Source organism: Carettochelys insculpta, chromosome 22, assembly GCF_033958435.1.
Source record: "Carettochelys insculpta isolate YL-2023 chromosome 22, ASM3395843v1, whole genome shotgun sequence".
Lineage (NCBI taxonomy): Eukaryota > Metazoa > Chordata > Testudines > Carettochelyidae > Carettochelys > Carettochelys insculpta.
The window spans coordinates 9,219,722-9,243,778 of record NC_134158.1 but is presented as its reverse complement, the minus strand read 5'-3'; the positions used below and the strand labels follow the sequence as shown (position 1 = coordinate 9,243,778).

Sequence of the window (24,057 nt, the reverse complement as noted above, 5' to 3'; positions counted from 1 at the left end):
CACCACCACCCATGGGCCCAGCACCCGTTGGTATCTGATGCCTCCTTCACTATTTCCTTCCGTCTTTCCCTGTCCAGTGCGGAGTGGTCGATTAGCTCCACACCAGTTTAGCAGATGATCTTCCCTGTTCTCCGGGGGGCATCTGCCTGTCCTATTTGAGCCATCTATCACACCACGTGCCAGGGGCTTGGTTTTTCATTCGTCCTTCCTTCTGCAAATGTGCCCGAGTAGCTGTAACTTGCGTTGTATCACCTTCTCCAGTAGCTTCTCTTTCTCCTGCATCTCCCTACGTAATTCCTCGTCGGTGACTCTCTGCACCCATCCTCTTCTGAGGAGCTTTCTGTAACAACTCCTCTTCAGCACCACTGTCCTTCTCTTCAAACCTGTCATCATCACCTGTGTCTTGCGGCCCTGGTCCAAGCTGCTGAACGTGCTTGTTTTCAAGATGCATTTGCCCCAGCCCCTAAATGGCCCCTGTAAGGATTAAAAATTGGAGATATGTAGCTGCTAGAGACCTCTGGCAATCAAGCTCATCCAGTCCCCTGTCCTCTTGGCAGTGCCAAGTGCCATCCCTGATAATCTATCTACCCCCATCCTTCAATGGCTTACCTCGAGGATTGAGCTCACCACCTTGGGTTTAGCAGGCTAATTAATGCTCAAGCCGCTGAGCTTTCCAGGCTCAACCTGGCCTGTAGGAGACACCCGGGCTGGCCTGCCGGCTGATCAGCCCCTGAGAGACATGGCAAAGTTCTCAGGGCCATGGACTACCTAAAGGCCTTGCTTTGAGCTACCTCCCAGTCCCAGGCATGGGATCTAGGGGTGCAGGGGTGGGAGCAGGCGCTCGAGGGAAGGGGGCCCGTGCAGGGATTGGGGAAGGGGAGGGTGGGAGTCAGTGGGGGGCTGGGGGAATCGGGGCCTTCCCCTACAGCCGGGCAGGTGGCAGCTGTGGGAAGGTTTCCTGCTAGGACCCAGCAGCAGCGGGCTGGGAAAAGGGGCTGGGCTCAGCCCCGGCCGCAGGAAGCGAGCGGCAGCCGCTGCGGGGCCTCTGCTCCCCGGCTCCCTCCCTCCCGGGCGGGCGGGGGCTGCTGCGGGGCCCCGGAGCCCTGGCTGCAGCCGGGAGAGGGGAATCTCCAGCCGCAGCCGGGCCAGTCCCGCTGCTCCCCGGGAGCCGCTCCCCGGGCGGGCAGCGCCCCCAGCCTGGCCAGGGCCCAGCCCCAGCCCCAGCCCCTGGCCCAGGGCGGGCAGCGCTCGGGGGGAAGGTAAGAGCCCCCGGCCCAGCCCCGGGAGCGGTGCCCGGTGCCCCCGGGCGGGCGGGCTGCAGGGGGAGGGTTCGGCCCCGGGCTGCTCCCCGCCGAGCTGGCTGCGATCCCCGCCCCGGGGCGGAGGGATTCGTTGGGGGGCAGGAGGGGGGTGACGAGGTGCAGGGGTCTGCCTGGGCTGGGGGGGATGTTGGGGGATCATGGGGGCAGGGCTGGACTTAGAGGCTGTGGGAGGGAGGGATGTGGGGCGGGGTGGGGTCTGGGAGGGAGAGGCTGTGGAGGCACAAGGGCCGCCCATGGGGCAGGGGCTGCCCCTCCCCACTCTGCAGCCAGGGGGGATATTGCCCTCTAACTTGTCAGACCAGCAGAGGTGGGGGCGGGGGACTGGCCCCCCAGGGCTCAGACACTACAAGGCAAATCTCCATCTCCTTCCCCCCTTACCCTCCATCCCCCCCCACCCCCCACACTACCCAGAGTGGCATAAAGGCAGCTCTGGGGTCTGTGTCCTGAGTGCTGGGGCTGCCCAGGGCCCTGCTCCCATGGCCGGGCGAGATTCAGCTCTCCCCACACCGGAGTCACACCAGTTCTGGCTGGGGGGCAGTGTAGACGGGCCAATGGGAGCAGCCTCTGCCAGCCTGTCCCTGGGGGCTGCAGGGCAGGGCAGAGGCTCCGGCAGTAGCTGGTACTCCAGAGGGCTCCGGTTCTGGCTGGGGGGAGTGGAGGGCGCAGGGGTGTGTCTCTCCCTGCTCAGGGGATGATGCAGCAACCCCCATCTCCCTAGGCTCAAGGGTGATCGGAGGGGGAAGCTGCTACGGAGCCCGGTGTACCTGGGGAATCCCGTCATCGGGCTTTAGTAAATGAGCTGGTTTTCTCCCCAGCGTGGCGGAGACCAGCGTGGCTGTTTGCAAAGCGATTGTCCCTGCGGGGGGGGCATCCGGCTGCAACAGGGACTCAAGCCCCTTCTGTGTCACCCCCTGTCTAAGCTGAGACAACCCACCTGGACTTCCTTGCCACCTGGAAGATCAGGAGCAAGGGGCCGGGATGGAGCCAGCTCAGGTAGGGCCTGGGCAGGGGAGGGAGAGGCCAGGAGGAGACGGGGTGACAATTCTGCTGATTTTTCTGAACAGGGCCATGGGTGGTGGGTGTGATGCCCCATTTCTCTAATAGGAAACAGGCCCTGTGCAAAGGAGGGGGCAGGGCTCTGCTTTTCTGGCCCTCCTCCCGCCTGGACAGCAGGATGGGGGCCGGGGCAGCGGCGCTGAGCGGGGGCCTGTGGTCGTTGCAGATGGCGGTGAGCTTCGAGGAGGTGGCTGTGTATTTCACCCCGGGGCAGGGGGCGCTGCTGGGCCCCGCTCAGAGAGCCCTCTACAGGGCCGTCATGCAGGAGAACTACCAGGCGGTGACCTCGCTGGGTAAGGGCGCCCCGGCCCCTCGGGGATTAGAAGCTGTGAGATCTGCAGCGCTCTCTCTGCTCGGTTCGGTTCGCTGGAGGGGAACGGGTTCCATGGCGCACGGCCGCCTTTTGCGAGTGATTCTATCTCCATGCCCCCTCCAGTGAGACCTGGGTGGCAACGCCTAACGGACGTCCCAGCTGGTTCCCATCCTTCCCATTGTCCAGCAGGGAGTAGCCACGTGTTCTCCTGTCTGTGTTGCTTCTCATTCGCGCACAGAATCTCTCTCCTCCTGCCTCCTTGAGACTAGCTCCAGCCACCGGCAGGGCTTTGTGCTCTGCCGGTTTAGAGATTGGCCGGGGTTTAACTCCAGAGACGGGTGGGTATTAGAAAGGCCTCCAGACTGCACAGATCCTTGAAACTCCTAAAGCGAGTGTAACAATTCCCCTGCCCAAACGTCGGCCTCTTCTCAGGGGTCCAGTGACCTGTCCCCATCCTCTTGGGTTCCCCGTTCCCCAGCGCAGCCCAGGAACAGGTTCCACTCAGGGAATGTCCTTTGTGACAGACACTCTCTTGCCCCTCCCTGATCTGCTCTGATTTCCCCCCCTGCGCAGGGTTCCCCATTCCCAAACCGGAGCTGATCACCCGGCTGGAGCGAGGGGAAGAGCCGTGGGTGTCCGATCTCCAGGCCGGGGAGGAAAGAGAGATCCCGGGAGGCGCCAGCACAGGTGAGGACTGACCCAGAAACCATCTGGGCAATGAAGGGAAAAGTTGGGTGAGTGAGTGTCCTGAGTTCCGCCTCCTCTCACCCGGTGCAGTAATCAGCAGATGCTCCTCCAGCTCTCACTGCCCTGTGAACTGCAGGAGTTCCCTTCCCAATTCTCTTTCTCTCTGAGTGTTTGGCTGGGAAGTGGAAGCAGAATCCGACTGCTCCATCTTCGCAACATCTGTGTGTTGGGTTTCCTCTTTCCCCTCAGCGCGATGACCCTGACAAGATTGTCTGTCTCCCAGCAGGTGATGAGACAGTGAGTGAGGAAGAAGGGAATGAACAGCAGCACATCCTGGGACGAGTGGAACCAGGGGCGACCTTGTTGGGAAGAGCGGAAGGGGATTTTTCCCAGTGCTGGGAAGAGGGAGCAGACTGGGGAACTTGGCTCAGGTCAGAGATGCTGCTGGAAAACCACCAGAGGAAGAAAGTGGATGGATCTGTTCTCTGGGGGGGGAGAGAGAAGGATCCCACAGCCCAGCAGACAAGTCCTGGGGAAGGGGAACCCTACCACGGCCTCCCGTGTGGGAAAGGATTCATTCTGAGATCACACCTGGGAACACCTCAACCGGTCCTTACTAGAGAGAAACTCCTTCGGTGCTTGGACTATGGGGAGAGCATCATAAACAGTTCAGACTATAAAAGCCATTGGAAAGACCACATGGGGGAGAGATCAATTCAGCACCTCGAGTGCAGGAACTGTTTGGACCAGGTGGCAGCTGTAAATTCCCCTGGGACGCGTCACACGGGAGAGAGAGGCCACAAGTGCTCGGACTGCGGGAAAAGTTTCAAAGGGAGGTCCGATCTCACAAAGCACCAGGCCATCCACACCGGCGAGCGACGCCACAAGTGCTTGGATTGTGGGAAAAGTTTCAAAGGGAGGTCCGATCTCACAAAGCACCGGGCCATCCACACCGGCGAGCGACGCCACAAGTGCTTGGATTGCGGAAAATGTTTCATCCAGAGCTCGCACCTCGCTAGACATCGGGCCGTCCACACGGGTGAGAGACCCCACAAGTGCTTAGATTGTGGGAAGGGTTTCACCACCAGATCAGGCCTTGTTACGCACCAGGCCGTCCACACGGGCGAGAGATCTTACAAATGTTTGGAGTGTGGGAAAACCTTCAAGCTAAGTTCATACCTTATAAAACACCTGGCAGTGCACACACGACATAGATGCTATATCTGTTTGGCCTGTGGGAAAAGCTTCAGTGACAGTGCGGGGCTTTCTAACCATCGGCGAATCCACACAGGAGAGAGACCCTATAAATGCCTCAAGTGTGGGAAAACCTTCCCTTGGAAGACCACCTTTTTAAGACATCAGCGGATCCATACGAAGGAAGGTCCCCATAAGGGCTTGGGCTGTGGGGAAAGGCTTAACAGTAGCTCACAACTCACTCAGCATTCTGGGAGTCTCAGGGGAGAAAGAGACTATCCGTACCTCGAGTGTGGGAAAAGTTTCACTGGGGACTCTCGCCTTCGTGCAGATCCCCAAATTCCGACCAGAGAGAAACCTCAGAAATGCCTGGCCTGTGGGAAAAGTTTCAGGTGGAAGTCTGCCCTTATAGCACATCTGAGGGTCCACACTGGAGAGAAACCCCACAAGTGCTTGTACTGTTTAAAAAGTTTCAGAGAGAGATCAAATCTGGTTCAACATCAGGCAGTCCACACAGGCAAGAGACCTCATAAGTGCTTTGACTGTGAAAAAAGTTTCATACGGCGGGCCGACCTTGTTATCCATCAGGCTCTCCACGCAGGAGTGCGGCCCCATAAGTGTTTGGACTGTGGGAAAACTTTTTTACACAGATCGAACCTCGTCCAACATCGGGCAGTTCACACTGGGGAGAGACCTCATACGTGCCTAGAATGTGGCAAACATTTCTCATGGAAGTCAGACCTTGTTAGACATCAGGCGCTGCACACAGGAGAGAGACCCCATAAGTGTTCAGACTGTGAAAAAAGTTTCATACGGCGGGCTGACCTGGTTGTACATCAGGCCGCGCACACAGGCGAGAGACCCCATAAGTGCTTGGACTGTGGGAAAAGTTTTGTACAGAGATCAAACCTTGTTCAACATCAGGCAGTTCACACAGGAGAGAGACCCCATCAGTGCTCAGACTGTGGGAAAAGTTTCAGGTGGAAGTCAGACCTCATTAGACATCAGGCTCTCCATACGGGACAGAGACCCCATAAGTGCTTGGACTGTGATAAAAGCTTCATACGGAGGGCAGACTTGGTTATACATCAGGCAGTTCACACAGGGGAGAGACCCCATAAGTGCTTAGACTGTGAAAAAAGTTTCAGACGGAGGGCAGACCTGGTTATACATCAGGCCATCCACACAGGCGAGAGGCCCTATAAGTGCTCGGACTGTGGGAAAACTTTTGTGTACAGATCAAGCCTTGTTCAGCATCAGAAAATCCACACAGGAGAGAGACCCCATAAGTGCTCAGACTGTGAAAAAAGTTTCATACGCAGGTCGGACCTGGTTAAGCATCAGGCCGTCCATGCAAGAGAGAAGTCCAAAAAGTGCTAGGAGCGTGAGAAGAGGTTTCACCAACAGAGCAGCCATCAGAGAATTCCCACGGGAGAGACCCCGTAGGTGCTTGGGTGGTGGGGAACGTTCTACACACAGACCACACTTCACTAAACACGGGAGACCGCACAAGATTTAAGCTTTAGTGACACAGAGCCAGGAAGGCTTACGTGAGTTTCGTACTAGTTGACCGAGATTCAGTCTTCAGGGCAGGTCTATGCTGTGGGGAGAGACTGATCCACCTTACTCAACTTCAGCTGCATGTGAAGCGTCACTGTGGTGAACGTACTTAGAGCTACTTTACCTTGGTGTCTTCACTGCAGTGTGTCGACAGGCGGGGCTCTCGTTCTGCTGGCGTTAGCAGAGCTGAGAGGAGACCCACGAGCCATCAGTGTGTCCTTTCTCTCCCAGACTCAATCAACCAACCCCCGGTGGAGCAAGCCCTGCCCTGTCGAGGGTGGAGAAGACGCACCGCGTGAGAGAGATTAAGCCAGTTTGCAAACAGTTGCCAGGGCCGTTCCATGGAGAGAGCTTTCAAACATTATATTGAATTATTTAAGTTTTGGGGGAGAAACAGCAGTGAGGAGCTGCATCTTGTTCGAGATGAACAGAGTAACTTAATGGTACCTGCCCAGGGCAGTATTCTGTTATTTCAGAGACAAAAAGGAGATATTAAAGTTTAGTTGAAGTATAATAATGTCTGTGTGAGTGTCTATGACCAGCTTGATGGAGAGTTGTCTCACGTCAAGGGAAATGGAAATGAACTTTGAGAGCCTACTCATCCAAGTTGGCGTGTGGGTTAGGGGATTCAGAAAGCCATATTAAACACTCTGGGGTCAGCGTTCCCTGTAAACCATGGGTGTCCAACCTTTTGGCTTGCCTGGGCCGCATTGAGTGAAGAGGAATTGTCTTGGGCCGCATATAAAATATATAATATAGTTAATGTATATAAATCACATAATAATGTTAAAAGTTTACGATCTTGTGGGGCCGCATTACTAGCTGTCCAGGGCCACATGAGGCCCGCGGGCCGCAGGTTGGACACGCCTGCTGTAAACCATGCACTTGGGCAGCTGTCGGGGAGAAACTCAAATGCTGCCCAGCTGAGAGCACCACGCCCCCAGCTGCCAGCATCTGCGCCCAGAGGTGGTTCACATTTGCCTGTCTTTGTGCGTGGAAAAAAATTATTCTGCACATGCGCAGGGAAAAAAATAGCAGAAATATTGCAGGGGTCCTTCTCATTTCCTCTCAGAGCTGCTTACGCTTTCTTGGGGAGGGGAAGGGGAAGTTTGACTTGTCTCCAGTTGCAGCTGGAGCCTTCGCATGCACCCAGGCTATTGAACGTTTGGACGTAGGACTCTGTGATGAAATGATTCCAAAAAAGCTTTTTTGCAATTTTCTAGCCCAGGGGTCAGCAACTAGAAGAGCCTTTCTTTTCAAGTTTAGAACAAAACCCAGTGATCCAGAGTGGCAAGGTATGGGAATACAAGACAGTCCTTAATAAATTAACATGAAACTGTGCTTTCTGGTAAAATTCTGGTAAAATTTGGTAAAGGGACTCAATGATCCAAGAGCCGCCGTGCGTGTGAATTCGAGACCGTCCTTCTTCAATAACAGCAAACTGTACTTTTTGATAAAATGTTGGTAAAATTTGGTAAAGGCAATAATCCAAGAGCTGCCACGCATGTGAATATGAGACGGTCCTGAGTAAATAATGTCAAACCGTACTTTTTGTAACCCCTCTTTTAAGAACAGCGCCCATACGCTGATTTGTAATGTGAGACGTGTTTACTACAGGGCGGTCACAAAATTGTAACATAGTCTATTTCCTCACACTTCATGTGTTTGTACCATTTTCTTCCTGACTTCACTCCTGAACCCCCTTTAATGACATCAGTTTTACTTCCCATTTGACTTCTGTTCTCTTTCTTAAAATGCGAGTTGCCCTTCCCAGCAGGAGCCCCTCAAGCTTCTTTTTCCTTTTCAGAATCACGACTTTGTTAGCAACCTGATCAAAACACAGATCCAGTGTTAAGTATCGGAGGGGCAGCCGTGTTAGTCTGGATCTGTAACAGCAACGAAGGGTCCTGTGGCACCTTATAGACTAACAGCAAAGTTTTGAGTGGGAGCTTTCGTGAGCACAGACTCGCTTCATCAGATGCTGGTCTTGGAAATCTGCAGGGCCAGGTATAAATAAGCCAGAGCAAGGGTGGGGATAACAAGGTTAGCTCTAGTGTTATATCCCATAATGCGCTGCACATATTAAAGGGGGAGTTATCCAACCTTTGGAGATAATATAATAATTTGCTATTTAGGTAGGAGCTGGGCTCAGTGTGGGGCCTTTAGACTGTCACTGTTCATTGAAAATAAGCAGGAGGGTAATAACAACCTCGGGTGATAATGAACCACTGGAGGAGAAGGCTAAGGGTGTTCGAGAGATGTTAGAGAAAGATCCTGAGAATGGGACCCACGCAGGTCACCAACAAGGCATTATAGAGGACGCTCCAGCCGAAAGAGAACCTGCTGCAGAAGTGGGTCTGTCCCACGCAAGCTCGTCACCAAAGACATCATTTTGTTCGTCTGCAAAGTGCTGCGTCGTCGGAAGACAGACGAGCAGGGCCACCTCTCACTGCTGCGGAAGGTGACACAGGGGAAGTTAAGGGAAGCTGCTCGGGCGCGTCTGCGGAAGGAACCACGAAGGAAAAATGAAGCCCCTGGGCTTCGGCGTGGGGGCCGGTCGGGATAGGAGAGGCAGAGCCCCCGGAGAAGGGGGAGATGGTCTACAGAAACTGGGCCCCTCCGCACTGGGCAAGGAAAGATGGAGGGAAAGCGCGGGGGAGGCGTCGGACACCGAGGGGCGCGGAGCCCCTGGCTGATGAGGAAGAGGAATTGTGGTGCCGGAGCCACGCGGAAGTCCTCAGAGAGCAGCAGGTTGCAGGCCCCGGCTCCGGCCCCGGCTCTGCTGTGAAACTGAGCGAGGGACTCAGCGCACCTGTGTGTGTTCAGTGCTCTTCAGTCCAGCCCCGGGGGTGTCTGACAGTGTCCGAGCTGCCCCCAGCCGGAGGCGCTGGCCCCGCTCCGAGCCACCCACCCTGCGCGGCCCCGGCCCCGGCCCGGCTGCTCCCCCCGGCCCCAGCGCGGCGCTGCCCGCCCGGAGGAGGGTAAGTTCCCCGCTAGGACCCAGGGGCGGCCGGAGCCGCGGGGGGAAGCGATCGCTGGCTGCCCCCGGCCGGCCGCAGGAAGCGAGCGGCAGCCGCTGCGGGGCCTCTGCTCCCCGGCTCCCTCCCTCCCGGGCGGGCGGGGGCTGCTGCGGGGCCCCGGAGCCCTGGCTGCAGCCGGGAGAGGGGAACCTCCAGCCGCAGCCGCAGCCGCAGCCGGGCCAGTCCCGCTGCTCCCCGGGAGCCGCTCCCCGGGTGGGCGGGCGGGCGGGCAGCGCCCCCAGCCTGGCCAGGGCCCTGCCCCCAGCCTGGCCAGGGCCCTGCCCGGCCCAGCCCCTGCCCCTGCCCCTGGCCCTGGCCCTGGCCCTGGCCCAGGGCGGGCAGCGCTCGGGGGGAAGGTAAGAGCCCCCGGCCCGGCCCAGCCCCGGGAGCGGTGCCCGGTGCCCCCGGGCGGGCTGCAGGGGGAGGGTTCGGCCCCGGGTGGTCCCCGCCGGGCTGGCTGCGATCCCCGCCCCGGGCCCGGCAGCCGCACGCGCTGTTTGTGGCCCCGGCCCCGGGCCGCGCTGCGGGGAGCGGAGGCTGCTGCCCCGGGAGCTCCGCTGGCCCCGCGCCGCCCCCCTGCGCCCGGCCGCCAGCGAGCGGACCCGGCCCGGCCCCTCTGCTGCGGGGAGGGGGGCGAGGGTCTCTCTGCCCGACCCCTGACGCCCCCCGGCTGCTGGGAACGGGCCGGGCCGGGCCGGGATTCTCCTTCCCGGGCGCTCCCGGTGGTTCGTGTGTGGCCGGGGGCCGGGGCAGCGGCGCTGAGCGGGGGCCTGTGGTCGTTGCAGATGGCGGTGAGCTTCGAGGAGGTGGCTGTGTATTTCACCCCGGGGCAGGGGGCGCTGCTGGGCCCCGCTCAGAGAGCCCTCTACAGGGCCGTCATGCAGGAGAACTACCAGGCGGTGACCTCGCTGGGTAAGGGCGTCCTGGCCCCTCGGGGACTAGCAGCTGCGGGGTTCTGCATGTCTGAGCCTAGTTGCATCCCTCCCTGGCCAGCTGGATTGTGGGCCTGTGATCCCCTGGGCCAGCGTGAGGGACTCCCGTCCCCATTCCCCCAGGAGACAGAAACCTAATGGAGTTGTCAATTCATCCCCATGGCTCCAGCTTTCCCAGACTCAGATGCGGGGTGTGGCCCTGCCTGTGTTATTTCTCCTTCACACGGGGGTTGCCTGACGTCTCAGGCCTGGTGCCCCAAAGTGGGAGGTGTGAGGATTTTTCCCCCCCGGTTCGGTTGCATGCGTTTCCTGCTGTCCGGCAGTAACCCCGGGTGCGTGCCTCAGTTTCCCTAGCCACAGCGTCAGTGCGTAGAGGTGAGGGGAGTTTCAGGGCGATGACTTCTCCCGCGTAGGTAATGGGGCACCAGGTTCTTTGTAACCTAGGCAACCAGGTGACGCCTTTCTTTCCTGGGAAACAGGACAAAGGCGGGAGGAGGGGCCTGGCTGGTTTAAGCCGGAGAGGGAGGAAGGGGGACCAGGGCCCCAGCTCTGACCCTCTCTGGGCCCCTCGCCCCAAGCTGGATTGTACTGACAGCTTCTGGTTCCTGTGCTGACAAGTCCGTTCCATGCTGTGTCTCTGTCACTGATCACCCATCTGTTCTCCCTGCTGGCTGCAGATGTTGGAGGTAGAGCCTGGGGGCGCTTTATGACACCGACCTTGCCTGATTACCCCCCGCGCAGGGTTCCCCATTCCCAAACCGGAGCTGATTGCCCGGCTGGAGCGAGGGGAAGAGCCACGGGCATCCGATCGCCAGGCTGAGAAGGAGAGGGAGCACCAGAGAGGCTCCTACACAGGTGAGCAGTCAGGGAAGCAGAGAGAGAAATCCAGCAGACCCCAGAGATATGCCAGTTCGACTTGCACGTCTCTCATTTTAATGCAAGTCGAGGAGGACCCCAGTGGCAGCTCCATCCCCAGAGAGCTGCCAGGGCTGGGAACCCTGGCATCAGTAAAGCTTGGAGCTGGCTGGGGCGCAGCCTCTCCAGCCTTGTGGAGACAACGAGGGGCAGGGCTCTCTGTGGCATGGCCCTGCTGGCTACCCTACCCTGGAACCCTGCAGGAGGAAGAAAGGGGTGGGGACAGCCGACTCCTCTTTTTTTGCAAAAATTGCACAGCCCACCATTGTGGACTGCAGCATCCTTAAAGCTCTTGTTTTAGCGTTCCTTAACTAGTGACTGTAAACCACGTGTGCATCTAATCCACAGGGGGATTGTCCACCTGCTTCGGCCTCCAAAAAGAAAAGAAAATCTATAACTTTGGAGAAAAAACTTGAAGCTGCGAAGCGCTACCAAAGAGGCGAAAAGACAACGGATGTTCAGGGCGTTACTGGGCTCAGTGAATCAACCCTCCAGCCAATTCAGGACAACGTGGAGAACGTTAAGGAGTCTTGCAGAAGTGCTGCATGTTTATCGGCTGCCTGTGCAACGCTAAATTGGTCAGCTGTCCTGGAGAGAATGGAACATCCGTCGACAACATGGCTTGAGCATCGACATCAGGAAAACATGCCACTCTTCAAGCAAAGGCCCGCGGCATTTGTGACTTGGTGAAATGTGATCGTCCCAAAGTCAAAGAATTTAAGGCAAGTGCCGGATGGTTTGAGAGATGTAAAGCACGCCACGGATTTCATGGCCTCAAAGTGAGTGGCGAAGCAGCTGCTGCTGGTAAAAGTCCTGCAGATGCATTTCCTTCTATCCTGTTCTATATCAACTGAAGAGAAAACCACCCCAGGGTTCAAGGCTGCAAAGGGGCCCTACACCCTGCTGCTTGGGGCAAATGCAGCTGGGGACTTCAAGCTGAAACCGTTGATGGTTGATCATTCTGCAAACCCAAGGGCATGTAAGGGTTATTGAAAGGAACAGCTGTTTGTGCATGGGGGAGAATTTGAAGAATATGTTGCCAGTGTGCTGAATTTGGAATTGAGGGCTTATTGTAACGGGCAAAATCTGCCTTTCAAAACTCTAGTGCTTCTTGGTAATGCACCAGGACGCTACCTAAGCCTTAGCGACCTCAGTGAGAACATTAAGGTGCTGTTCCTGCCACTGACCATGCCATCCTTGATCCAGCCCATGGATCAGGGCATTATGAGAGCTTTTAAGAGTGATTAGGCCCACGAAAGCTTAAGCTCCAAAAAAATCTGTCAGTCTATAAGGTGCCGCAGAACTTCTTGTTAGTTTTGAGGTCTGTGATCCTAACTCAAACTCAGACGAGCTGGAGAATGAAGTTTCCCAGATCTGGGAAGGGCCAGGGAAATTCCTATGAACCTCAAACCTCAGTTGGACCTTTCAGATCTTGGAGCCCTGTTCTCATCTATTGGTAAAATGGATTCCTGGCTTTTCCTGGGTTCATCGAGGTCATTTGTAAAGGAGATTGGTCCGTCTTTCTTTTATGATAATGGTGCTACACTTCCTGCTACTATTGTAATCAAATGACACAGTGAGAAGTGAAGCCAAGTTAGTGGCTTCAGAAGAAAACGGGTACATTGATTTTTTCGGACCTTGGAGTCTGCGATTTCATTTTACGAACGTGAAAGCGTTTTATTGCCCACCCTGGACTGTGGGTTTTTCTCTCTTTGTGATAGTCCCTTCTCACCCGGGCAGAGGAGTGGGGAAGAGGTGTGAATGTGTTGTAGAGCCTGGGGGAAGAAGGCGTGCGGGGAGGGGAAGTTGGGGGCAGGCTGTGGGGCAGGGCTGGGAGCTCAGGAGCAGAGACAGGACAGCAGAGGTACTGGCGTAAGTGATAGAGAGGCTGGTTTGGAAATATTACCACCGTGCAACCCAAGTCCCTGGCTCGGAGGCTGTGAAAAATATAAATAAACGTGCAAACGGGACTTTTCAAAGCCACAGAGTGAAAACCCGGGGCTCAATAAGGTCTGATTTCCGTGGGTTTGTGCTTAACCTGTGGGCCACTCACAGACGTAGTTGTGGGGGTGTTAGGGTGATCACATTGCCTCATGGCAAATATGGGCCACCAGCCTTGGAGGTAGGTGGGGGTGCTGTCCCATGTCAGGGCTCCTCAGAAATGGGGGCTGCTGCCCCAGGGTGAGGGATGGGAGCTCCGCAGCCTCCCAATGGGGGAGCAGGGGTTCGGAGGGTCTGCAACCTTCTGGCTGGGGGCTGCTGAGAATAGGGGCTGTGCAGCCTCCCAGTGTGGAGAGGAACAGGAGCTGCCTTCCCTAGGGATGGGGCGCCAGGGAATGAGGCAGCTGCTCCCTGGCAGAGCTCGCCAGCAGTGTGGGCTGTGGCCATGGGGTGCTGGGGAATGGGGTAGCTGCCTTGCAGTGGGGCTCCCCAGCAGCAGAAGCTGCTGCTGCTGCTGCTGCAAAACACCGAGTGGCAGGGAACAGGAGGGACAATTTGCCTGTGGTGGGACAGCTTAAATAGGGAATTGTCCCCATTAAAACAGGAGGGATGGTACCCCATTCAGAGGACAAGCTATGAAATAAGATGAGGCTGGTGCTTATAAAAGGAGCAAGAACAGATGCAATCAAGCAGCAGAGACTGTCTCTAGCATGCCTGTGAATTGCAGAAGTGAAGGAAAACTGCTTGTCCGATGCTAAAATCTGTGGGACGCCGGTTGTCCCAACAGAATTGTGTGTCACTAGAGACAAGGGAAGGACTCAGGATCTTACTGTGTTTAAAATCAAGCCTTGTAAATGACTCTTCTGAATGAAGGGGGGAGAGGAAAACAGCACCGTCCCACCATCTCTTCCCATCCCTGACTTAGGTGAAGGTTGCATTCCTTTGTAAGTCATTTCACATTACTCAGGGGAGCCGGGAAACTGAGCAGTGATGGACAGTTTCCTGTGTCCTGTGAGTAGTGCGGAGCTGGGAATGCATTGAGAGGCACATGGGAGCGGGGTACAGAGGGGGCCCACATGAGAACTGCAGCTAACATCACTGACAGGGTGGAGGCAAAGTAGGTCTCTGCTGTTTCAAGATCTTGCCCTACCACCCTCGGTAGCGTCTCCAAGAAGTGCTTTAACCAGCAGATTTGTGCTGTAGACCCTGCGCGGCGACTCCTCCAGTCGGCCCATGCAGTTCTTTATCTCGCTGTTTCAAGAGCCCACCCCACCCCTTTTCACAGCTAGCTCCCAGCTCCCCCCTCTTTACAGGAGCCCGGAAACTGATCCAGGCTTCTGCCCTGGTCAGTTTCCCAGCTGCTGTCAATGGGGCTGGAGTGGGGACACGGACCAGCCCTGAGGTCTTGGACCAGATGTTCCCCACGGTCTCTCCCGGCCACTCAGAGTCGTGTTAATCCGAGATTTATGCAACTTGAGTGTATTTCAGGGTTCTGCTTCATCTGCCTGGAAGAGGATAGAACTTCAGAGCCTCTGAGAGAGGCAGGTTAGTACCATGTGTGTCCAGGGAAGCAGGAGAAGCAGCAGCTGGCAAACACAATCAGAGAAGTGGCAACCTAAACATAAGACACAACTGCAGCTAGGGTCAGTGGCAGAGTGGAGGCAGTCTCTGAAGAGGGAGTTCCTGCTCTTTCGAGATCCTGCCCTACCACCTTAGCCAGAATCTGCAGACAGCGCTTTAAACAGCAGATTCATGCGGCAGAGCCCACCCAACTCCGGCCTGCCTAGGCAGTTCTTTATCCTGCTGTTTCTAGAGCCCGCCCCACCTGTTCTCCAACCATCTCAGACAGTTCTTTATGATGCTGTTTCAAGAGCCCGCCCCATCTGTTCTCCAGCCTGCCCAGGCAGGTCTTTATTATTCCGATGTTTGAGGAGCCCGCCCCATCTCTTCTCCAGCCCCCTAAACGGCAGATTAACATAGGGGAGAATTTGCCCTAAAAAAAAAAAAAGAAGAGAAAAAAACATCGGGTCCCTGTCCAGGAAGCGGAAATAAGAGTTCCTATGCTTGGCCCGCCCAGTCGCAAAAGAGAGGGGAAGAACCAACGAGAACTCAAGATCCTGAGTAGAGACAGACCGGTAGATCCAAGATCCTGAGACGGTCAAAGGGGAGGGACCCCAGGGGCAGTTCAGATTGACTGACAGGCAGGCTGGCCCATGAGGGAGTCAGGAGAACGGTTCCCGGTGAGCGGAGCCGCCTTGGGCAGCCAATCAGGCGCGATTCGAATGGCGCCCGGCTGGTGGGCAGAGGGCCTGTATGCCTATGGGCGGTGCACGTTGGTACGCGCCTCGGTGCCCAGCAAAAAAGAAATATTCTGCACGTGGATGGAAAAAAAATTAACGGGAACCCGCGCAGAAGCCCAGGATCTTGTGCTCTGTGTGAGCTGGGGCAGCCCAGGGCGGGAGGCACCCAGGAGGGTGCAGAGCTGGGCTGGGAAGGGAGCAGCCCCAGCCAGAGGCAGAGGGGGGGCTGCCCAGGGCGGGAGGCACCCAGAGGGTGCAGAGCTGGGCTGGGAAGGGAGCAGCCCCAGCCAGAGGCAGAGGGGGGCTGCCCAGGGCGGGAGGCACCCAGAGGGTGCAGAGCTGGGCTGGAAAGGGAGCAGCCCCAGCCAGAGGCAGAGGGGGGCTGCCCAGGGCGGGAGGCACCCAGAGGGTGCAGAGCTGGGCTGGGAAGGGAGCAGCCCCAGCCAGAGGCAGAGGGGGGCTGCCCAGGGCGGGAGGCACCCAGGAGGGTGCAGAGCTGGGCTGGGAAGGGAGCAGCCCCAGCCAGAGGCAGAGGGGGGCTGCCCAGGGCGGGAGGCACCCAGAGGGTGCAGAGCTGGGCTGGGAAGGGAGCAGCCCCAGCCAGAGGCAGAGGGGGGCTGCCCAGGGCGGGAGGCACCCAGAGGGTGCAGAGCTGGGCTGGGAAGGGAGCAGCCCCAGCCAGAGGCAGAGGGGGGCTGCCCAAGGCGCTGAGCTGGAGGCAGAGCAGTGCTGAGGCCCAGGGGAGCTGGGGTTGGTGCTGTCCAGCTGGGACCCCGGGCGGAGGGCCCAGCACAGGGAGACGCCACTAGCCAAAGAGGCGTTGGAGGCCAGACGTGGAGGGGGATCCTCACCCTGACGCAGAGGCTGTCGCTGGCCAGAAGGGCCCTGACACCCACAGCCAGCGGCACAGCCCCCCCTGCCCCAGAGCCAGGATCCAACCCCGCGTATCCCTGCAGGGCCTGGCCGGGAGGCCTGAGGAACACACTGGGACCGGCCCCGACATTGCAGGGCTGCCGCCCGGGGCCCCCCCAGGCCCGCAGAGGGGGGTGAGGGGCTTCCTTCGGCCTGCCCCATTGTTAAACTGTGCCCCAGCCAGAGGCGCCGGCCCCGCTCCGAGCCACCCGCCCTGCGCTCCGCCGCGGCCCCGGCCCGGCTGCTGCCCGCCCAGAGGAGGGTGAGTTCCTCGCTAGGACCCAGGGGCGGCCGGAGCCGCGCGGGGAAGCGATCGCTGGCTGCCCCCGGCCGGCCGCAGGAAGCGAGCGGCAGCCGCTGCGGGGCCTCTGCTCCCCGGCTCCCTCCCTCCCGGGCGGGCGAGCGGGCGGGGGCTGCTGCGGGGCCCCGGAGCCCTGGCTGCAGCCGGGAGAGGGGAACCTCCAGCCGCAGCCGCAGCAGGGCCAGTCCCGCTGCTCCCCGGGAGCCGCTCCCCGGGCGGGCGGGCGGGCGGGCAGCGCCCCCAGCCTGGCCAGGGCCCTGCCCGGCCCAGCCCCTGCCCCTGCCCCTGGCCCAGGGCGGGCAGCGCTCGGGGGGAAGGTAAGAGCCCCCGGCCCGGCCCCGGGAGCGGTGCCCGGTGCCCCCGGGCGGGCTGCAGGGGGAGGGTTCGGCCCCGGGCTGCTCCCCGCCGAGCTGGCTGCGATCCCCGCCCCAGGCCCGGGGTAGCTGCTGCCGGGGGGTGGGAGGTGGGGGGGGGGCAGTTCTTAGCCCTCAGGGGAGAGACTTTTGTTACAGCCCCTCTGGTACCAGCCTCGGGGGCGCGTTCTCCAGGGTCGGAACCAGGCCCGGGCTCTGCCCAGCCCCAGCCCTGAGCCGGAGGCTGCAGGCGATGGAGAGACCTGGGGAAGGTGCTGGAGCTGGGCAGGGCGGTGGTGCTGTCCAAAGGGCCCCTTCAGGGACCGGCCGGTGAGTTAGGTCTGGGCGGGGAGGGGCCCCCGTGTGTCTGTGACCCCCATGGGCCCAGCCAGGGCCAGTGGCTGATCTGCCGGATGAAAGCAAAGGCCCACGTCCGTGGGGCAGGCGCTGCTGCTCCCAGGCAGGGGGGAGACGAGGAAAGGGGGCAGCAGGAGCAGTACGTGGGGAGGGGGATCCCCAGCTCCCAGCCCGGCCCGGATCCAGCCCTGCAACCCCTGGGCTGATGGACTCCGCAGGGAGCAGGCAGAGGAGCTGAGAAGAGGACAAGCCAGTGGCTGACCAGGCTGGGTGAGGGGGAAGCTGTAGGCCAGGGATGGACAAGCAAGACTAGTGGGTGAGCCCCAGGAGTGGCTCTCCTCCAGCAGCTGGTGGCCTACTGGGGTTCCCCCAGTGGCCCCCCTCTGTGCCCCTGGCTCACTTGAGTCCCACCCTTACCTCCCAGAGTTGGAACACAGTGAACAGCTGATAGGCAGCGTTTGGAAAGGCGGTTCCGATCCGGCAATTTGTGCTGCTCCAGAAGTGCTGCAGGAGAGGGGGCAGGTGGGGGTCAGTGGGCTGCAGAGTGCCCACCGCTGTTTTGGGGAGACACTAGAATGTGGGGCAACCACCTGCCCCCATCCCAGAGCTCCTTTGATTCTGCTTTCTGCTCAGAGTAGACCCCTTGCTTCTGCATAGGTTGCGCTCCCGAGCAACCACAGGTAAGTCAAATTTCGCCCTGCCACCTTCAGGTCCCTGATCCTGGCTCCCTGCTCCCATGAGCGGTGGAGAACTGAGAGCCAGCTGCTGCAGCCCTGGTCAGTTTCCTGGCTCCCACCAGTGGCGGGGTGCAGGAACCAGACATCAGCTGCTCCCCCCACTGCTGGAGCCAGGAAATTGACCAGCGCTGGCGGAGGGGAGCCAGGAGCCAGGCTGATGGCTGGGTCCCAGCTCCCTGCCACTCACAATTTTGATTTACATTATTGCAGGAAACGTGTAAGCCAAAGTCTTGTAAGTCGGGGGTCTACCCTACTGGGAGAGTTTAAAAATAGCCCCCGGTGGGTTAGGTTTCCTGAAGGCCCCACCCGTGTGGTAACCCACTAACCTTTTTCTCAGCACAGGGCAATCCAGAGCATGGCCCTGCCGGGAGAGAGCCTGGGAGGCATCGGGTGGGAAACGAACTTGACCCGTCTGACACCTGTTCCTCTGGCCCTGTCAGGTTGAGGAATCTGGTCCACCTTTTACTCCGGACTCCAGATCCTCCCATCTTCTCAGGGGAGGTAGAAGAGCCATGGTTGGGATGGAGCCAGCTCAGGTAAGGGCTGGTCAGGGAGCTGCTGGGATGCAGGGAGCAGACAGGGGGGTGGGAAACCTGCTGATTTGCTGAGCAGGCCCCTGGGTGGGGTGTGACCATCCCCCCATTTCACAAACAGGGACCCAGCCCCCTGGGGGCAGGGCTGGGAGAAGGGGGCAGACTCCCAGGGCTGTGACCTGGGCCCCCCAGCCAGCGGTGGCTGTGAACACAAAGGGAAGCTGCGGGGATCCTGTCCCTGTGCGTGGCTCAGAGCTCTGCATCCCACCCCCTGCTCTGGCTGGTGGGTGTGTGGTCAGAGCAGACCCGGCCCTTGTCCCTCTGCTGCGGGGAGGGGGGTGAGGGTCTCTCTGCCCAGCCCGTGACGCCTCCTGGCTGCTATGAACAGGCCGGGGATGGGATTATATTTTGCTGGATCTCCCCGTGTTTTCTTCCCATCTGTACTGGGCCTGTGGCTGGAGCTGCGGGCGCTGAGCAGGGCCTGTGGTCGTTGCAGATGGCGGTGACCTTCGAGGAGGTGGCTGTGTATTTCACCCCGGGGCAGGGGGCGCTGCTGGGCCCCGCTCAGAGAGCCCTCTACAGGGCCGTCATGCAGGAGAACTACCAGGCGGTGACCTCGCTGGGTAAGGGCGTCCCGGCCCCTCGGGGATTGGAAGCTGTGGGGTCTGTGTGTGCGGTCAGGTCGACCGGACAGGAACGGGGTCCATCCCGCATGGCCGCTGTGTGACAGTGATTTCTGTCTTTGTTCCCTCTCCAGTGGGTTACAGGTGTTAAAACCTATTGGACGTGCTAAACCTGCCCTCCCACCCAGCATGCAGAGGGGCAGAATTCATTCTTCCTGTCTCTATTGTTGGCCATTCACACCCAGAATCCCCACTTACCTCCCTCCTAGGGAGCAGCCCCAGCGGCAGGGCTCTGAGCTCTGCAGGTTTAGACAGAGGCAGGGGTTTAAATCTAGAGCTTTGTGGGGAACAGCAGGGCCCCAGAATGCCCAGATCCTGGGAAGTCTTAATGTGGGCATCACAGTTTCCCTCCCCTCCCCAGACATCGGTCTCTCCCCAGGGGGCTCCGTGCCCCTTTCCCCGTCCTCTGGGGTTCCCCATTCTCCAGCACAGCCTAGGGACAGGTTCTACTCAGGGAATGTCCTTTGCGACAGACAATCTCTCAGCATCTCCCTGGCCCCTGACCTGGTCTGATTTCCTCCCTGTGCAGGGTTTCCCGTTCCCAAACCAGAGCTGATCGCCCAGCTGGAGCGAGGGGAAGAGCCGTGGGTGTCCGATCTCCAAGCTGGGGAGGAAAGAGAGATCCTGAGAGCTGCTGGCACAGGTGAGGACTGACCCAGAAACCAGATGGGGGACAAAGGGAAAAGTTGAGAATCTCCAAAACTGTGGGGTGAGTGAGTGCCCTGAGTTCTGCCTCCTCTCACGCAGGGCCGGGGTGCAGTGAGCAGATACCACTCAAGGCTCTCCCTGCCCTGGGAGCTGCGGGAGTTTCTTTCTCTGTGAGTGTGCGGGTGGGAAGTGGAGGCAGAATCCATTTGCTCAGCCTGTGACACTTCAGTGTGTTGTGTTCTCCCCTGGTGCTGTTCCTCTTTCCCCCCAGCACAGTGACTCCTGTCTGGATTGTGTCTCCCTCCCAGCAGGTGATGAGCAAGCGAGTGAGAAGCAGGAGGCGAATGAACAGCAGGACGTTCTTGGGGCAACGGAACCACAGTGGGGCTTTGTGGGACAAGCTGAAGGGGATTTTTCCCAGTGCTTGGAACCGGGAAATCAGCCCCCATCGGAGATGCTGCAGGGAAACAACCTGAGGAAGAACATGGATGATTCTGTTCTGTGTGGGGGAGGAGACAAGACTCCCTCAGCCCAGTACACGAATCCAAAGAAAGAGACACTCTACTACTGCCTCCATTGTGGGAAAGGGTTCATTCTGAGCTCGCACCTTGCGGCCCATCAGACCATCCATACTGGAGAGAAACCCCTTCAGTGCTTGGCCCCCAGGAGAAGCTTTGGGGATAACTCAGACCTTCGTAGCCACTGGAGAAGCCATCCAGGAGAGAAACCCCATCGATGCCTGGCCTGCTGGAACTGTTTCATTTGGAAGTCAGGACTCATCACTCATCAGGCCGTCCACACGGGAGAGAGACTCCATAAGTGCTTGGACTGTGGGAAAAATTTCATAGATCGGTTGGACCTCGTTAAGCATCAGGCCCTCCATACCGCAGAGATGCTCTTTAAGTGCTTGTATTGCGGGAAGATTTTCAGAGACCAATTAGCGTTTGCGATGCATCAGAGAATCCACACAGGGGAGAGACCCCATATGTGCCTGGAGTGCGGGAAAACCTTCATACGGAGGTCACACCTGGTCCAACATCAGGCCAGCCACACAGCTGGGCGACCACATAAGTGCCTGGACTGTGGAAAAAATTTCAGGGAGAGGTCAGATCTTATTAACCACCAAGCCCTCCATATAGGAGAGATGCCCTGCAAGTGCTTGGACTGTGGGAAAAGTTTCAGAAACAGAGCTGCTTGTGTTACCCATCAGCGAATCCACACTGGAGAGAGACCCTATAAATGCTCTGAGTGTGAGAAAAGTTACATACGGAGGGCAGATCTGGTTTACCACCAGGCCATCCATAAAGGAGAGAGGTCACATAAGTGCGTAGACTGTGAGAAAAGTTTCTTACGAAGGTCTGACCTGGCTAAACATCTAGCGGTTCACACAGGAGAGCGACCCCATCAGTGCTTACAGTGTGAGAAAAGTTTTGTACAGAGGTCGGACCTTGTTAAACATCAGAGAATCCACTCAGGAGAGAGACCTCATAAGTGCACGGACTGTGGAAGAGGGTTCATACGGAAGTCAGACCTCATGAAACATCGGGCCATCCACACGGGAGAGAGACCCCACCGATGCTTGGACTGTGGCAAAAGTTACATACAGCGATCAGACCTTGTTAGACATCAGGCTGTCCACACTGGAAACAAACCCCATAAGTGCTTGAACTGCAGGAAGAATTTCATAAGAAGTTCAGACCTTCTCTCTCACCAGCTGACTCATGCTGGAAGGAGAACCCATAAGTGCTTACACTGTGGCAAAGATTTCATACAGAAGTCAGAACTTGCTAGACATCAGGCCATCCACAAAGGAGAGAGGTCACACAAGTGTGTAGATTGTGAGAAAAGTTTCTTAGGGAGGTCCAATCTTGCTGAACATTGATTGGTTCACACAGGAGAGAGACCCCCCACCAGTGCTTGGACTGTGGGAAAAGCTTCATTCAGAGGTTGGTCCTTGTTAGACATCAGCGAATTCACACAGGAGAGAGACCCCAGAAGTGTTAGCGGAGGGGCTCCGGCTCTCCTCTGACTCTTGTAACAGGGACCTACTCACCCTACTCCCAGAGAAAGCACTGAAGTACAGCTCAGCCAGGGCACGTGATGCAATGAATTCAGAAGCTGGGAGCAGCAGAGCCTTTGGGGCTGGGAGTTTGCTGATCTGGTGAGTTGGATAACAAAAGGCTTGTCACCACTCGAAGACGATCAGGACCTAGCGTGGGACCCAGATGTTCTGATCTAGAACCGAGTCCTATCTGCCCCTTGCTGTAACCCGTTAGACCCCATCTCCCCTCCCGGCGCTGAGCTAGAACCCAGGAGTCCTGACGGGATCTCTCTCTCTCTGCAGAGTTTGTAAGAAAGTAAAAGTGCTCATTCAAATTTTCAAGATAGCCAGCGTCCTTGAAGTGACTTGCCGCAAATAAGAACATGTTCCTCTTATAGCTGAGTGGATCGAGAGAGAGTGTGTGTTTCCTCTTATAGCTGAGTGGATTGAGTAAGTGTGTGTGTCTGTGTGTGTGTATATGTATTTCCTCTTATAGCTGAGTGGATCAAGTGTGTGTGTGTGTGTGTGTAAAACATTCTTTTTTCTGTGTGTCTTCTGTAAGTGGTTCTTAACCTTTACTGCAGCCGGCACCGCTTTGGCTTTAAAAATATGTTCGTGCACCCCTTATCAAAAATCAAATGTGTTCTCACACCCCCTATCAAAAATGAAGCTAGGGAAGGCCTATGTACTTATAAATGTCAGTCTGCACTTTAAAAAAAAAAAAAAGCAGTCCAGGAGCACTTTAAAGACTAAAACATTTTTATTAGGTGATGAGCTTTCATGGGACAAACCCTCTTCTTCAGATCAGAGCCGCACCAGAACAGACTCAATATTTAAGGCACAGAGAACCAAAAATAGTAATCAAGGTGGGCAAATCAGAAAAATTATCATCAAGGTGAGCAAATCAGAGAGCAGAGGGGCAGAAGAGGGGAGAGTCAAGAATTAAAGTAGTTATTACTCACCACAGAGAGTACAGCAGGCTTACAGAAAAATGCAAGTACAACCCAGAGATGTTGTGGAGTTTTGCTGTGTAAGTAAACTGGAACCGACGTGCTAATAGGTAGGGTTGATAAAACAAAGTCGTACTTAGGTGCCTGGGCTTAATTTGTGTTTTTGAGGATTTTCCTTAAAAAAAAAAAAAAAAAAAAAAATCAAACACTGGAATAAATTGCCAAGGGAGGTTGTGGAATCTCCATCGCTGGAGATATTTAAGACCAGGTTAGATAGATGTCTGTCAGGGATGGTTTAGATAGTACTTGGTCCTGCCATTGGGGCAGGGAGCTGGACTCGATGGCCTCTCGAGGTCCCTTCCAGCCCTAGTGTTCTATGATTCTATGTCTCGCACCCCCCACAAAGGGCATCATACGCCCCCCCTCCCCAGGTTAAGACCCACTGCTTTAGATTTTTAACACTCTCTCTCTCTTTCCTCTCTCTTTCTGTCTTTCTTTCTCTCTGGCTACAGCTACACTACAGGGATCCTTCAAAAAAAAAAGCCTTGTGGAAGATCTCTTCCAAAAGAAGTCTTCGTTTGAAAGATTGCGCCCACACAAAGTGGGTGGAAAAAAATCGAGCTGCTCGTTCGATAGAGAGCAGCCACACCCCGGCCACTGTTTTAAAAGAACGGGATTGAAAAAACCTAGAACGATGCAGGACCACTCTTTCGAAAAAAGCCCCCGCGGGCAGCTACACTTGTTTTTTTTCTGAAGATGGGTTCTGGAAAAAATGCTGCACTCTTCCACTTTAATATCGAAAGACCGCCCTTTTTTTTTTTTTTTTTTTGTGTAGTGGTGCTGTGGGAGTTTTCAAAAGACCGCCCCACCGCCCCCCGCCACCGTCTGCGTCGAAAAAACTCGCTAGTGTCGATGTCGCCTTTCTTTCTTATACTAATCTAGATACTGTGCTCCTGTCAGCTGATTGCTAAATTATCTGTAGTCAACCTAGCAGTTTTAAATGTGCCTTAGTAGCCCCTGGGAACGGGACTGCTTTGTATTTGTGAGGGAGGGGAGGCAGACAGGTAAATCCCGCTCCCGCCCCCCCCAACACACACACACACACACACACACGCTCTTTGGTTTTGTCCCGAGTATGCTCAGTAACACACTGCCCAGCTCCGCTATCATAGCATGCACAGATAGCTCCCCTGCCACCCGCGCGCCCCTCCCCCCCCCGAAATGGCACCCCGGCTCATGGACAGGATTGGGGGGGGGCGTCATGAACCTGAAACAGACCAGCCTGAAAGAAGGCTCTTGACT

General features: G+C 57.2%; 1 protein-coding gene and 1 long non-coding RNA gene across 3 annotated transcripts in view; both read left to right on the top strand.

The window, feature by feature from the left end:
- LOC142024683 (uncharacterized) overlaps positions 1 to 23,406 on the top strand; it is a 31,579-nt gene extending 8,173 nt beyond the window's left edge. Inside the window, 12 exon segments of the mRNA XM_075016837.1 lie at positions 966 to 1,259; positions 2,138 to 2,315; positions 3,265 to 3,378; positions 3,662 to 5,945; positions 16,493 to 16,770; positions 18,238 to 18,369; positions 18,372 to 18,436; positions 18,930 to 19,056; positions 19,646 to 19,759; positions 20,073 to 21,667; positions 21,670 to 22,255; positions 23,268 to 23,406. Coding sequence (XP_074872938.1) covers positions 966 to 1,259; positions 2,138 to 2,315; positions 3,265 to 3,378; positions 3,662 to 5,945; positions 16,493 to 16,770; positions 18,238 to 18,369; positions 18,372 to 18,436; positions 18,930 to 19,056; positions 19,646 to 19,759; positions 20,073 to 21,667; positions 21,670 to 21,768 — 5,280 coding nt within the window. The 3' untranslated portion in view covers positions 21,769 to 22,255; positions 23,268 to 23,406.
- Positions 8,496 to 12,635, top strand: LOC142024985 (uncharacterized). Of its 2 annotated transcripts, none has more exons than XR_012648539.1 (4): positions 8,496 to 9,113; positions 9,938 to 10,064; positions 10,762 to 10,939; positions 11,348 to 12,635. It is a non-coding gene; the product is annotated as an uncharacterized LOC142024985 (long non-coding RNA). The 2 variants fall into 2 exon arrangements; XR_012648538.1 differs by lacking the exon at positions 8,496 to 9,113 and adding an exon at positions 9,144 to 9,508.
- Positions 23,407 to 24,057: the final 651 nt, after the last annotated feature.